Source organism: Rosa rugosa, chromosome 3, assembly GCF_958449725.1.
Source record: "Rosa rugosa chromosome 3, drRosRugo1.1, whole genome shotgun sequence".
In the NCBI taxonomy this organism is placed as follows: Eukaryota; Viridiplantae; Streptophyta; class Magnoliopsida; order Rosales; family Rosaceae; genus Rosa; species Rosa rugosa.
This window is the reverse complement of record NC_084822.1, coordinates 53,270,525-53,286,222: the sequence shown is the minus strand read 5'-3', so window position 1 is coordinate 53,286,222 and position 15,698 is coordinate 53,270,525. Positions and strand designations below refer to the sequence as shown.

The 15,698-nt window shown below is 39.8% G+C and overlaps 2 protein-coding genes across 2 annotated transcripts; both read right to left on the bottom strand.

Moving 5' to 3' along the window:
• Nucleotides 1-401: 401 nt before the first annotated feature.
• On the bottom strand, nt 402-1,884 carry LOC133735148 (aquaporin PIP-type-like). The gene is made up of 3 exons (XM_062162558.1): nt 1,481-1,884; nt 1,077-1,375; nt 402-879 (listed from the first exon to the last, which is right to left on the bottom strand). Exons 1-3 carry the CDS (start codon nt 1,779-1,781, stop codon nt 628-630), a joined length of 852 nt encoding a protein of 283 aa, XP_062018542.1. The 5' UTR covers nt 1,782-1,884; the 3' UTR covers nt 402-627.
• Nucleotides 1,885-11,033: 9,149 nt separating this feature from the next.
• On the bottom strand, nt 11,034-13,828 carry LOC133740781 (probable cinnamyl alcohol dehydrogenase 6). Its single transcript, XM_062168725.1, has 5 exons — nt 13,583-13,828; nt 13,147-13,488; nt 11,881-12,169; nt 11,641-11,794; nt 11,034-11,518 (listed from the first exon to the last, which is right to left on the bottom strand). Exons 1-5 carry the CDS (start codon nt 13,675-13,677, stop codon nt 11,286-11,288), a joined length of 1,113 nt encoding a protein of 370 aa, XP_062024709.1. The 5' UTR covers nt 13,678-13,828; the 3' UTR covers nt 11,034-11,285.
• Nucleotides 13,829-15,698: the final 1,870 nt, after the last annotated feature.

Here is a 15,698-nt window from a genome sequence, read left to right as displayed (position 1 = left end):
ATATGATAAAGTAATATGGGGTTCACATCCAAAACTAATGACAATGAATGGAGTGACCCAAACCCTTATAAACTCATATGCAAGGTTCCATTTTTCTCATGTGGGATTCTCAGCACGCCCCCGTACGTGTGGCGAATTTTCAAGCCATACACGTGGACAACTTTGGGTGTCGTGGAGCTCGTGTGGCCGTGAGGCATGCACACATGGTTAGCCCGCTCTGATACCATGATAAAGTAATCTGGGGTTTGCATCCAAAACCAATTGGCAATGAATGGAGTGACCCAAACCCTTATAAACTCATATGCAAGGTCTCATTTTTCCCATGTGGGATGTATATATTCTCAACAGGATATAGTTATTAAACCTACCTCAATATGCAAGCAACTCAGATAGTTCCCAAAACCATTCTTGTAATTAATAAACTATCCCAATCTATTGATTACAACCCATAGAATACATAGAAGATTAGAAGGATATGGTGCATAAAGCATTTTACATCCAACCCACTACTTCAAACATATATACACAAACAACGAAAATTCCATCGAAAAAAATTACAAAGCAATTAAGCAAATATACATTTCTGTATAGACAGCCCTGGAAACGTTGTGGCTTCTGAGTCGTAAGTCAGCGGGCTGTGAAAGATCCCAAAGCCTTTATGGCGGCGGCTCTCAATATGTGCTCATGGTAAATTGCGGCAGCCAGTGCCCCAACAAGGGGCCCAACCCAGAATATCCACTGATCGTCCCAAACTTTATGGTTGTCGAAGATGACGGCTGCTCCCAAGCTCCGAGCAGGGTTGATCCCGGTCCCTGTGATAGGAATCGTGGCCAAGTGCACCGCAAACACCGCAAACCCAATCGGCAACGGGGCCAAAACCTAATATCATTCGTTCGTTCCAAACCCAAACAAGATCAACTAAGCAAGTGAAATTGTTTGTATCGACTTTGACGTCAATTAAAATGGCAAAATTGCAACGATTGCTAAGCACATGATTCGATTGAAGTTACGAAATTCAAAACACAAAAGAGTACGTGGTATATATTGTAAGTAAAGTTAGCAAGGTAGCAACTTACAGGTACGTGAGAATCTCGTGCGTTTCTCTTAGGATCGGTGGTAGAGAAGACGGTGTAGACCAGCACAAAAGTTCCGATAATCTCAGCTCCCAAAGCGGTTCCATTAGAGTAGCCAGCAGCCACAGCATTGGCACCTCCACCTGGTGAGCTTTCATAGTAATGCTTCATCACTCCCTTTACCAACCCAACTCCACATATTGCTCCCAAGCACTGTGCCACTATGTATGCCACTGCCCTTACCAACGAAACCTTCCTTGCCAAGAACAATCCGAACGTCACCGCCGGATTTATGTGACCACCTGCATGTGTGTATACATGTAGTCGTACATTGTACTCAACAAAGTCTTGACTATTGAGCCGGAAAGTAATATAAAGTTGGCGAGGTCAATCAAATCGAAACATACCCGAAATTCCAGCAGTGGAATATACAAGGATGAAAATCATGCCTCCGAAAGACCATGCAATCCCCAAGACTCCAATAGTGTCGCATGGGTTCGATTCTTTTTGATACCCTATTACTGTAGCGACTGTGATGTACAAAAACAGAAGGCTGGCGATGAACTCGGCAATCACGGCTCTGTAAAAGGACCAGAGGCTGAGCTCTCCGGCATCAAAGAGCGGTGCCGGTGCCGGTTCGCTGTAGTCTCTAGGTTGCTGACCATGAGAGAACACCTCTCCTTCTTCAGTCACTTCTTCTTTCGACATCGTTAAAGGACTGTCTTCTGTTATCGATTCTGTGTCGTTCACTTGGCTTAGAGATTTATAACATTATTAATGCGAGAGGCGTAAGAGCATATGCCATATAATTATGGCAGAACCCTAAACTAATCTGTCGCTGATAAGACCAATCATGGAAACTAATCAATTAGGGTTGACGTGGCTGGCTGGATATATGACGATGGATCAAAATGTGGCTGGATTTTAAACGTGGGATTTCATTTTCATTTTGTACGCAAGATAGGGGACATGTCGACCTCCAAAACACACTGAATATGGCTTGACCTAATGTCCTAATCTCACACGTACATGTCACACTCGTTAATGTGCATTTTCATTACTGTAACTCATACATGGTTGATTGCTTTACAAAGTGAAAGAGAAAAGCAAAGCATATTCGTGTTTTCAGATTGGTATATCTTCATCAAATTATGCTTAGCTTGTGATTATCGATCATTCGGAAAGCAATAATATTTATTTTGCAAGTGGGTATATATTCGTCACTTAATGATTGAAAGCCAGAAGATAAAGATGTGGGCAATAGTGCCTGAGCATTGGGGCGAATCTTGCAAGAGATTATCATGTTTCATGCATGCGGAGTGTTTTGTATTAATTATTATGAGTATTGAAATTTTGAAGTTTAAAACTGTTGAATTAATATATTTATGGTACGCATCCTAAAAAATAATTTATTTAATAATTTTCTAGTTCTAGAATTTCAATATTTTAAAACAGAAAATATTTGAGATTCTAAAATGTTATACAAAAATATATACCAAATGACGTGGCATGTGCCACATCATCATCTTAATTCTAATAATTTTTCACATGTGTTTCTATTTTATTTTATTTAATTTAAAATAAAAACCAACAATTAAAGTATAAATTTTTATTATGATATCTTGTTTATTAAAAAACTGGATGGTATCAATGAGTTAATATAGCTTTGAACTTAAGGGTTTGGTTATTAGAAAAAACTTAGCAGAAAATTTTAATTCAACCTCGAGCTTGAATTATCTTTTCATCTCAGTGCACGATCTAAAAAAAAAATTGTTCTCTTTGCCTTCCCAATCTCACAAAAATGAGCAAGGGCTTGAAATAGGGAAGGTTGTTTCTATGTATCCTAACGGTTAGGGCTAGGGCTAAGGGCAATCAAATAATCAAGGTTTGCTATGCTTGTTCGTCATGTGATGAAACTATATATGCTTCCTCTATGTGGTGCTATTGGATGAACTTACAATCAGTGGCGGCGCCAGAATTTCAAGGTTACTGGGGCACAAATCAATAATATCAAAACATAAAAAAATGTCTAAATTATTCAAGTAAATCCAGAATATGTGTCTGGCCTAAACTCTAGGTTACTTGACCTAGTTGTAATAGGGTTTTGAATTAGAGATATTCTCGGAGATATTCATAGATATCCGATTAATTGTACGATTATTTTTCCTTGTACAACTCTAATTTTATGTCTTGTAATCCTCTATATAAAGAGGCCCCTATTATCAATGAAAGCACGATTCAATTCTCTCCCAATTTTGGTTTTCCTTAAACACGTTATCAGTACGACGCCCTAACCCTAAAATCTAATAGCGAAAACCCTAAATCCGAATACAAAACCTTGAAACCCTTTCGGTCCCCGCCGCACATCTTGAAGCCCTCCATCCCAGGAGTCCAGAACCGGCGGCGCCACCCCAAGAACCGGTCGAAAACCTATCGAACCGGCCACCGGAAGCTCCAAACCACCCTCAGCAAATATTCCACCGGTTCATCACCTTTCAGACCTCCAATTGCTACCAAATTTTTCCACAGACAACGTATCGATCCCAGAATCCGGGAATCGAAAATTTTTTCCCCGGAACCGGCCACCTGACTGCGGCTGCATCTTGAACCGGCAGAGAGAAGAAAAAGAAAGAAAAAAGGGAGAAGGAAGAAGCAGGCGGCCCAGCCAAGAAGAAGAAAGAAAGAATCCCAGAAACAGGCCCACTGACGCAGCCCAGAAGCAAGCCCATAATCAGATTCTGCCACGTCAGCAGCCACGTAATCAGATTTTGCCACGTCATCAAAGGGACCCACGACCACGTCAGCAGTAGGACCCCACTGCCACGTCAGCACCTGTCAACACCGATTGACCGTTTCCGGTCAACTTTCCGACGACTTTTCCGGTTAAATTTTCCGGCGACCTATTTCGAGGTATTTTTTTCTAAAAGTTCCCGTTTTTTTAGAGTTTTTTAATTCAATTTCTCTTCTTTTCTCGGGGACTTGCAACATCCCTTCTTCTACCTCCCTTTCTTCATCATAGGGGAGACCTAATTAAGCCGAACTGTGGGGGTTCGTGCTTACTCCAAGCTTGGAGCTTGTTGAAATCTCCAAACTTTGAGTTTGTAGAGAATTTATGATCGACCACTTACGTCATTGTTTCGATCTAATCCAATACCTCTTGGAATTGAATTTCTTGGAAGCGATTACGCTCAGAAATTCCTAATTTCTTGGAAGCAATTATGCTCAGAAATTATATATGTTTTCGTGGTAACTTTTTCCGCTTCGAAACTAACCATTTTTCTTGTTCTCTTTCAGGCTGAGTAACTTGAACAAATTGGATTTTGCTCCATTGGGAACAACTGGCTCTGGATATCACAGGTGGGTTCGTGATGTCCGCCAGCATCTCAAAGCCAATGGAATCCTGGATATGATTCTCGAGCCTAGCCAGGACGTGCTAACTGTTGAGCAAGCTCAAGCTTTGGAAGAAAATAGAGTAGCCTTAGAGGCAAATAAGGCAAAAGCCATCATCCTAATGACTCTTCATATGGATGATTCGCTCTAGTACGAGTGTATGAATGAAGAAGACCGCAGAAGGCTGTGGGTCTTACTCGAAGAAAGATTTGGCAACGTCTGTGACTCCCTGCTTCCTGATCTAGAAGTGAGATGGCATAGCCTCCACTTCTGTGATTTCAAGTCAGTTCTTGACTACAACTCGGAAGCACTTCGCATTAAATCCTTAATGGAATTCTGTGGTAAAGAGATCACAGATGTGATGTTGATTGAGAATACTTTCTCTACCTTCCCCGTCTCTGCATTGATGGTTGCTAAGAACTATCGAATCGATGTTACTGCAGGACGGATCACAAGGTTTCATGAGCTTATTGAAGCTATGAATGTCGCTGAAAAGCATGACAACATCCTTGTGAAGAACTATAATTCGAGATCCGTGGAAACATATCATATTCCGAAATCCAATTATAGTCGTGCTCCTAAGAGAGTGCGCCAAGAGCGAAACCCTAATCTTAGGGATACTTCTGGACGTTCTGGTCCATATAATCGCTCTGCTTGGGAAGTTAACAGCCAAAATAGGCGAACACGGAACCGAAGAGGTCAATGTGGAAAGAGAGAGGGAGACAACGCCTCTGGCCATGTTGGTGGCGCCACTAACACTAGGAGCCATCTAAATGATGCTTTCAAAGCTCCTCAATCAATGGAGTTTGAGCAAAGAGATGTATGTTCTCGATGTGGAGTATCCGTTCATTGGGCACACATTTGTAGAGCTCGTGAAGAAATTGTCACCGCCTACAAAGCATATTGTGAAGCAAGAGAAGCTCACTATGTGGAACAAGAAGATCAAGAAGATGATCTAGAGTGAAGGGTTGAAGACTACAAATCTGGCTTGGATCAATAGATCGCCAATTCTGTTTAAGTCTTTATTTTTCCAAGAGATGTAATGGGCAATTGGCATATACTTTGAATGCCATTGGTTTAGTTTTTTTTCACATAGGCTCATCCAAAATGAGTATGATGTCTAGGAAGGTTTTGAGATAAGTGGTACTTAAGCGAGCTTTGCTCCATCGACATCTCTATACTCACCTGGTCATATTTATTTTAGAGTTACCGAAAGAAATCAAACGACTACCTTTGTTTTGCATTAGCTAGCATTTGGATTAGATTCTCCTAATGGTTAAGAGACAATGATGTACTCCGTTGGCTTATGAATAAAATTTCGAGTTCTTTTCATTATGACTCAATTTTGATTCTGAGCATATTACTTTGTGACTACGATGGCTGGGTCATCAGTATTAATTCAAGGACATGGAATAGCCCAAGTTCCCAAATGACACCTTGATTACTGTCAGAAACTCTCTACGCTCCTAGGGCAAATCGTACCTATGAATAGCCAACGGATTCCATGCTAAAACGCATGTAGAGAACGGAAATGAGTTTCTTTGCAAAACTTCTAATGATTGCGAACAAAAACGCATCTTAGAGAAGTTTATGTGTCTCTCTAGTGGACTCTATGTCACTATTCGAGTTATTAAATCAATTAAAGTTATGAGAGAAGATCTCTTGGATTTAGACACATAATGACTTTGTCACGACAGGATAGGTCATCCTAGTCATGATGATCCGTCTACTAAAGACTTCACACGGATATCTATTCTTTCGAGCAAAACGAAGCATGAATCAAAAGTTGATTCCTGGACTAAGTGTGACCGCCGCTGCTGCCTCTGGCACTGCCGCTTTCCACCACCAGCCTAGGGCTGGCACAGTCCCTATCCATGACGCCATGGATGACGTCCATCATGGTGATGGCGCCCTAGGTGATGCTGTAATCACCAACTTTGCTTCAAATAGCGTTTCAAACGCTCAGGCCCAACCAAAATCCTCATTGGTTGCTTCTAAAGCCTCTCGCTCGTTTTACAAAGCCCGTTCCTTAAGGAAATTGGGACTGAGACCGTCCTATGCAAAGGATATGAAAATACTCATTCTGTTCTTACATAGAATCCATGGGGATTCTATGGACTAATTCAACCAACTTGCGAACGTTTAAATATCTCATGATGTTGGTTGACACGCAAACACGCTGGTCACGTGTTGTGCCATTGTCCACCTGTAAATGTTGCTTATGCTACACTCCTAGCACATATCATATGACAACGGGCTCACTCCCCGAATCATCATATTCAGTCAATTGGATTTAACTATGCTAGAGAGTTTACATCGAAGACTTTCGATGGATATTGCACTGGGACTGATGTTGAACATCATATTCTCATGAACACACCCAAATGGTCTCGCGGAAATGACTACGATGGTAGTCAAAACATTGGTAATGCGCACCAATCTCCTTATATCCGCTTGGGGTGATGCAATATCGCATGCAGCGATGCTAATTCGTCTACGACCCACCGCCACTCAATCTACCTCTGCGTTACAGCTAGTGACTGGGACTGGGTACAAGTATCATACTTATGCAAAATTTGAGTGTGCCATTTATGTGCCAATTGCGCTGCCACAGTGCACTATGATAGGTCCTTACAGACGAATGGGCAACTACGTTGGATTTGAGACTCCGACAATCGTCCGCCACTTAATGCCCTTGCAAGGCGATCTCATTACCGCTAGATTTGCGGGTTGTCACTTTGATGAGACAGTCTTCTAGTCGTTAGGGTGAGATAAGAACACGAATGTTCAGCAGGAACGACATGAATTGTCGTGGTCTGTCCCCACTATGTCTCATCTCGATCCCCACTAAAGTGACGAGATCACACATATCTGCTGCAAATATGCCTGCAAGGAAGGACGTCCCTACGAGATGACGTAACGCCACCCTACACGGAGGTAGGCATGGCGCCAACGCCAAAGAGAGTGGCACTCTGGCGTTATAGGCCATGGCCCCAGCTAGGATGCGTGGGAAGCCCGTGGGTTCGAAGGATACTTTGGCACATTCCAATCCTTTGATCATCAAGACTCAAAATCCGTCTCATGAGTATCTTCCGGGTTATGATTATCGTTGGGGGACGCCTCAACGTCAGAACCTATTCCTGAGAATATAGAGCTCTATGAAAATTACACTAGTGTACATGAGATGTGGGATAGAAACTCCAACATATAATTGATGATGTAGTTGCGCATGAGTTTGTTGAGTCCGATGATATCGAACCACGCTCCGTTGATGAATGAATGCCAACGTAGAGAAATTTGGCCTAAATGGAAAGATGCGATCCAGGTTAAGTTGGATTCTCTAACGAATAGGAAGGTTTCTGAGCCAGTGATGCCAACACCTCCTAACATAAAACCTATTGACTAATGGGTCTTCGTTAGAAAGCGTGATGAGAAAAAGAGATGGCAATCTCGCCTTATGGCGCAAGGCTTCTCATAAAACGCCCTGGAATCGACTACGATGAGATATATTCTCTCGTAATAGATGTCATTGCACTCCACTACCCTGTCAGTTTGGTAGTTTCTAAATAACTGATCATGCAGCTTACGAATGTGGTCACTACGTATCTCTATGGGGATCTAGATAAGGAATATGCATGAAGGTTCACGGTGGACTTCATTTACCCAAGTCAAGTGGCTCTAGACCACAGAGCGCGTTTGCAATAAGATTGAAACGCTCACTAAAGTGACTACTTGATTGGGAAGGGATGTGCTCGCGCATTTCCATAACAAGTTTCGGATTCTATCACGGTTCATGTTGGACATGATCTTCATTGGAAGCCCTTAAAAAGTTAAGGGAAACCGCTGAACACTTGAAATCCGAGTTTGAGATGAAGGATTTTGGGAGAACACGATTATGTCTCAGTTTGGAACTTGAGCATCGTGTTGATAGATGTTTAGGCATTTTGACAAGGTCAAACCTTCAAGCACCCCCATGATCGTCCGTAGTCTTGATCCTTAAAATGATCATCTTCGTCTGAAGGATGATGACGAAGATGTGCTAGGGGCAGAAGTGCCTTACTTGAGTACAGTAGGTGCATTATTGTACTTAGCTCAATGCACCAGACCGGACATCTCATTTCCAGTGAACTTGTTAGCTAAGGTATAGCTTTGCGCCAACGCGACGTCATTAGATTGGTGTAAAAGATATCTTTCGGTACTTGAGATGTACGATTGATATGGGCTTGTTCTATCCCTACAGAGAGATGATGGATTCAGACCCATCACACACCAGGAACGCCGCCAACACTGGCCTGCGTCCACTATCCCCATCCCAAAACGATAAGCGTTTTGGAAGGTTTTGCTGATGTTGGGTATCTCTCTGACCCACACAAAGGTCATTCCCAAACTGGTTAAGTGTTCACCATGGGTAAAGACCATGATATCTTGGGGGTCTACAGAACAGACCCTAGTCACTATATCTTAGAACCATGCAGAGATTTTTGCTCTTCATGTAGTAGTTCGCGAATGTTTATGGATTAGATCCATAATTACGCATGTTCGAACAATTGTGGTTTGAAGTCTACCACAGATGAGCCTACGAGCATTTAGGATAATGCTGCTTATTTTGAACAAGTGAAGCAAGGCTACATCAAAAGCGACAAGACCATGGATAATCAGCAACAACAAACTCTCCTCAAGATCAAAGTGAATTAGGTTCAATTTGAGGACAGTGCGGCAGACTTTTTACTAAGTCATTGCCTAAATTCCACTTTCAGGAAACATGTTGGTAGCATCATTTGCGGAAGTTATCCGAACTCCCATGACCGTAGTCATCAGAGGGAGATGCAGACATTAGGGGGAGATGTCTACATGTATGGTCTCAAAAAGTGATCGAAGGGTGTGTTGTGCTCTTTTTTCCCTTCGACCGAGGTTATTTTTGTCCCACTGAGTTTTTGTTACTCGGCAAGGTTTTTAATGAGGCAACGAGAGGAGCACCACTTTTGGGCGACACAAGGGGGAGTGTTCAAGTAAATCCAGAATATGTGTCTGGCCCAAACTCTAGGTTACTTGACCTAGTTGTAATAGGGTTTTGAATTAGAGATATTCTCAGAGATATTCATAGATATCCGATTAATTGTACGGTTATATTTCCTTGTACAACTCTAATTCTATGTCTTGTAATCCTCTATATAAAGAGACCCCTATTATCAATGAAAGCACGACTCAATTCTCTCCCAATTTTGGTTTTCCTTAAACATAAATGAAATTTTTACCTACTAAAATAGTGATTGTTTTCAACGAGATTTTATATTTTTAAGTTTTTCCATAAAAGTCTCTTATTTATACTAATAAAATGTTTTTCTCAATAGAAGAAATCGAGAAATCATTTATTTCTTTTAAGTGGATATATCAAGTAAAAAAAAATCTTTTATAATTAACTAATTCATTCATCTTTTATAATTAAATAATTCATTCATAATTTTTTTTTTTGGTAATGAAGAAACGTAAACAAACCCAAAAAGAAACAAGAACATAAAGAGAAAACTTCAAATTTTGAACAACACAACATACCAAAAAAGTTAGTCTAACTAACCGTAAATATGTTGAACAAAAAAACTTGTCGCTAGGGAGAATCAAAACCTAGACCCCTTCCATAAAGTAAGTAGGCCACAACACTAAACCATACTAACAATTCTTGAAGGTAATGCAACTTCATTTTATTTATACCTTCAAAAAGTTACTAGGTCCCGTGACCCACTGTGCCCCTTAGCGGCTCCGCCTCTGCTTACAATAATCTTTCAATTAATGCATGGATGGTAAGGGCATAATTTAACCGAATTTTTTTTTCTTCTCTATCATATTGATTCTTTTGATATACAATATCAAAAGTGGTACATAAGTCCAGAGACTACATGGTCTTTTTATGCTTTTCAGACCAAAATAATTAATGGATCTCAAAACAGAAAAGAGGTATCTTCATAAGTTATGACTTGACATATGCCACGTAGAATGCCACATCATTTGGTATTAGTTTTTGGTATAATTTTTTGGTGTATGTAGCACTACTCGATTGAAACACTAAAACCGTAGTATGTAGAATTTCATATATTAAAAAGGAGAATATCCACAATTTGTGGATGGATTGGGTTTCAAAATCAAGATATCTGTACGGAGCATAAAATGGGCCAAATGTTTAAGAGATATTGCACAGTATGGTTGTTGTTTGTGGCATTGGCCCATTCACTATGTATATGCATAAGAAATAAAAAGAGGTAAGTGGTCTCGCTCACTCTGTTAGATTTTGGTATGGCTATAGCTAGTTTTGGTTCACTATTTGAAAAGATGTGTAAACATGTTAATGAAAGAATAAGCTAATTTTTTTACGCATGTTTGAGCATCGAGGATCATTCTCTCTAAGAGTGTGATGATGTATTACGAGTGTCTATTTGAAGAATAACTTGAAATAATAAAATTGAAGGCTATTTTGGGAAATCTTAACCCTATGTTTTTCTTTATTTTTCAACGAGTCGAAAGTTAACCAACATAGTTTCATCGTATACACAAGAAATCAGGTCATGAACGCCGCACTTCAACCAAACGAATAACATAAATTAAAAAGTATGAACCCGATGTTTACACAAGTAGCCACCATGATTTTTGACTAAAGTTTCTCCAACAACTATCTCGAGTCTTGACCAAACTAAACAACAAAGACCCATCGAACACCTTGATTAATTAACTCAAATGACACAACCAATTGAGATGAAAATTACAATGATATTAAGACGGCATGCATATAAATACCGTAGTAGTACGTCTTAGATGTCTTAGATAGCTCCTCTAAAGATTGGAACAGATTTTATCATCATCAACAGTAGCAGCGGGGGCATTAGCAATGTCGATGACAAAGCGATACCTAACGTCATTCTTTGCGACGCGGTCCAAGGCTTGGTTAATTTTGTCTGGCGATGTAAGCTCAATGTCGCACGTAATGTTGTGTTTGCCGCAAAGTTCCATCATCTCCCTCGTCTCATCCATTCCTCCGATCACACTACCCTTCACTGCCCTCTTCCCTGTAGCAATAACCATGCATGATAGTTTAATCTAATTAAATTAATAAGGGCATAAGGCTAATTAGTTAGCATGCTTATAATATTTACATATGTACACTTGATATAATTAGTTAATTACGTACCAAATATCATAGGGAAGGAAGGCAACGTAAAGGGCTGGTCAGGTGCACCCACAACCACCATGGTCCCGTTCACTTTGAGCAACTCTAAGAGTGGTCCGAGACAGTGCTTAGCTGACACCGTGTTTAATATGAAGTCAAGGCTCCTCTTTCCTTTCTGTCATGATAGATTATTCTTAAGTATAAGCAAGATTAATTAATATATAATCCGCATGTTAATAAATTATTCCATGCAAATTAAACCTGCATTTGTTGGTCGTCAGTGCTGACTATGAAATCGTCTGCACCCAAGTGACCTTTGGCCTCTTTCTCTTTGGACGGAGAGGTGCTGATGACGGTGACGTGATGACCAAAGGCCTTCCCGAATTTCACCGCCACGTGTCCGAGACCTCCGAGGCCGACGACGCCTATCTTCTTCCCCGGTGTTTTGTGCAAGTCGTGGTCTCTCAAGGGGCTGAACACAGTCACTCCGGCACACAATAGCGGCGCTGCAGCATCCATTGGTAGGTTTTCTGGTATGCGCACCACGTACCTAATTCATTATCAACCATCATGTTCAACAAGTACGTTAACACCGCGATTAATTAATCACTCATCTTTAATTTAAAATCTGGTTTTGTTTAGTTTGCCTAGCCAAAGACAAGCTAAGCTAGCTTTGTATATAGTTATTTGACAGCTGCAATATTTTCTTATTAATCTTCTGCAATGAGCTAATGATCGATGAACTACTGCTACTATAATTAAGTACCAAACCGATCGATTATGACATCTTTTTGTTTCTTCTCTTCTTTTTCTGCTTTAAAAACCTTTACAACCACAGAAACCCATATAAAGGAGTAATGGACTTCATAATATCCCACAGACCCTACTCTACCACAGCTTTACCAAAAAGGAGGATCAGGCGGAAGCCATCACTACTTTCAAAAGATATTTCATAAAAAAGAAGCTAGGACCGGTAGGTGTTAGCTGGCTGTCCATGTACTCTGAATATTGAAATTGAAGACTTGAGTCATTAGATTAACTCAGTGTGTCACACGGATAACATTGAGTTAACTAATAATAAAATTTCCAAAATTTCAACTGTTATAGAACTTTCAGGGGCCGAACTATATGTATATTCCACCCAATTTTTTGAGGTAGTCGTAGTAACATGGTAGCTAGATTAGAAAATTAAGAACAAACTCTAACAAAAAAAAAAAAATTGGTGACTAATATATGACCTACTAACCAATTGTACGTCGTCTTTTCCCCCAAAGAGAAAAATAAAGAACCACCAGTCGCAGTTTAATAAGCTGGTTTCCCACTACCCCTTTAATAAAACATTCTACGCCATATATGCCAGCTAGGAAAGTCAATTTAGAATAGACCTCTCAAAGAACAAGACCAAAGACCTAAATCAATCGCTTTTGTTACCTCTTTCCATTAAACGTAGAATTACGGTGACTAATTGTAAACATGAGATTTATGAGCTTGATCGGTTAAATTAGTTGGTACTTGTAGGTAACGTACCTATGATCAGCAACCAACATTTTGGAGTAGCCACCATAGGTGATACTACCATCCCAGAAGATGCCATTGTAGGTAAATTGAAGGTCCTCGCAGTAGTTCTCCTGGGATTCCTTGCAGAAATCGCACTCCAAACACGTCGCCGCCAAGCACCCGACTCCAACTCTATCTCCGACCGAGAAGTTCTTCACGTTGCTCCCAACTTTCGTGACCACCCCAGTAATCTCATGACCAGGGACAACAGGATACATGGTGATGCCCCAGTCATTCCTAGCTTGGTGGAGATCAGTGTGGCATATCCCGCAGTATAATATCTTTATCGTGACATCGTTGATCCCGTTTTCTCTGTAGTTTTTAGTATAAGACACATGATGAGAGAGGCTGCAAACAAAAATCTCATTTAATTAATGAGTGATGATTTTAGTATATAGGTACGTACCTTCGCTTGAAGATGAAAGGGGTAATCTCGCCGGAGGAATCGTGAGCTGCCCACCCAGAAACGGTCTGTGTATGATTCGGAGTCGTCTGAGCCATGAGAGCGATCTAGCTACGAGGAATGATTGACTTGGTTTGAGATATGTAGGAGTAGAACTCGATCACTTTGATCGACTGCTGGAGACCTGGAGTGGGGGAACTCGATATTTATAACACTTATAAGCGTACGTGGGTAGGTATTGACTCGGACCAAAAGAGACAGACTTTTGAAGTTTGAATGAAAATAATTGAAATACATATTTCACAGTCATTTCCAAGTCACTTCTGAAGAATAAAGATATGTTGGAACTCTCGTCGATCATTTTCCTTGAAACCCAGTTCACATATTATAATTCTGTCATTGCCTGATTAAATACCGATAGAACGTGAAAAATGCTAGTCTCGATCGTAGAAATAATTTAAGAAAATATTAATTTATGAGGATTTTGTTGTAAACTACTACTCAAAAAGATTCTCAGTACGTTCTAAATGAATGTGGGCATCTGTCCCTTAGTACTTTAGTAGGAACCTCAAATTCTTTTGTAAAATTAACTTCAACGTGGGGGTAATGTGCTATTATGAAGTTGTAGATATTAGAAAGATATTTTTAATATATGATCATCTGAAAGTGGAGCCCACCCACTCACCCCATACCCATCAGCGCGATCCATCTGTTTTGCATAAATGGGCTGGTTAAAAATTTAATCATTCGCAACTGCATTAATAATATGTGTGAGATGCATTCACCCTAAGATCGTGATACCTGGAAGGTTTGAAGATATTTCATTCAGCCACATTCTTCGTGAACCCTACTTTGTCGCGGACGTAGTCACCTCTATTGGCCATAAGTCCATAACCATTCTTCTATGCAGCTCTGGATTCAGCTCTTTCTTTCTTTAATTTTGACCTTCTGCGTTAGAGGTTTTTTCTTGTAATTTTCATTCATCTCTTAAAAATAATATATAATAATTTTTATAATTATATATAATTTATATACAGAAGAAAAAATTGAATAATAGCATTTTTTTAAAAAATCATTAATTGGAATGGGAAGATTTGTAAGCAATTAAGGGCTGCAAAAGCTCCTGGTTGTTACGGTAAACAGTAAATAGCAAATTAGTGCATGTCATCGATCGTTAATTTTCAGTTCATGAACCATAAGTTTTAATTCTTTTGTTTTCTTGTTGACAACCACAAATGTTTGTTGGGTTTGTCGGTTTGTGCAGAACTATATTCTTCACATCTTTTTCTGAATCATGGAATCTTTTATATCCACTTGGTATTTTATGCAAACTGATAACACTTTTAAATACTTAATAATAATATGAGATGATTAAGAATGAACTCTTGAAAGTGTCAAAGTTTAAATGCTAACTCACCATATAATCAAATTTCTGAACAAATAGAAGAACTTAGTTGCTTTTGATAACATTTTAATGCAGGAGTCTACATTCCAGTACAATTTGTGTTAGTAATCGCATAAGAAAATATGTATCGAAATCATTTACACAATTCTCAATTCCAATCTGAATTAATATACGATTGCTCGATATTTCTAAATGCAATAATAATTTTCTGTTTATGATTTAACGAATCCCATTTTGTTTCTTCGTTTTACGATGGAGGTTCCTGTGAATTCCGTTCTGTTTCTACTGCAGTTGAAATGGTCTTGGAATTTGTCTGGGTCGGGTCGGTACCTAACATATACTTTTTGAGTCCCAAACGTATCGCAGACGCATTAAGTATGTGACTGAATTAAGGCCCATGTCATGAAATCGAAACCCTAATGGGCCGGAAGACCCAAAAGAACAAACTGCGGGCCTGGAGCCTCCTTTAAGATCAGATAGGGGGCCCAGATTTGATAGGTTAGAAAAGTAATTGACACAACGTAAAAGAAACCCTTATTAGAATCAGTGTTAGGAAGGTACACTAGTCATACAAGGGAAGAAGTAAACGCAAATAGAAAGAAAGTGAGCGAATAATAATTAATAATTAATTTCTGATAATAAAGACATTCGGGGGTTTTTTGGTAATTGCAGGAGTTTGATGAGAAAACCTTGTAGCCCTGTGGGCTTGTAGTT

Excerpts from the sequence above, each read along its gene's own strand:
- LOC133740781 (XM_062168725.1), bottom strand. The coding sequence starts at position 13,677 with ATGGCTCAGACGACTCCGAATCATACACAGACCGTTTCTGGGTGGGCA. Across the intron at positions 13,489-13,582 it reads CCTTTCATCTTCAAGCGAAG|AGAAAACGGGATCAACGATG; the intron begins GTACGTACCTAT and ends TAAAAACTACAG. Across the intron at positions 12,170-13,146 it reads ATGTTGGTTGCTGATCATAG|GTACGTGGTGCGCATACCAG; the intron begins GTACGTTACCTA and ends ATAATGAATTAG.
- LOC133735148 (XM_062162558.1), bottom strand. The coding sequence starts at position 1,781 with ATGTCGAAAGAAGAAGTGACTGAAGAAGGAGAGGTGTTCTCTCATGGT. Across the intron at positions 1,376-1,480 it reads TTCCACTGCTGGAATTTCGG|GTGGTCACATAAATCCGGCG; the intron begins GTATGTTTCGAT and ends ACACACATGCAG. Across the intron at positions 880-1,076 it reads CACGAGATTCTCACGTACCT|GTTTTGGCCCCGTTGCCGAT; the intron begins GTAAGTTGCTAC and ends GAATGATATTAG.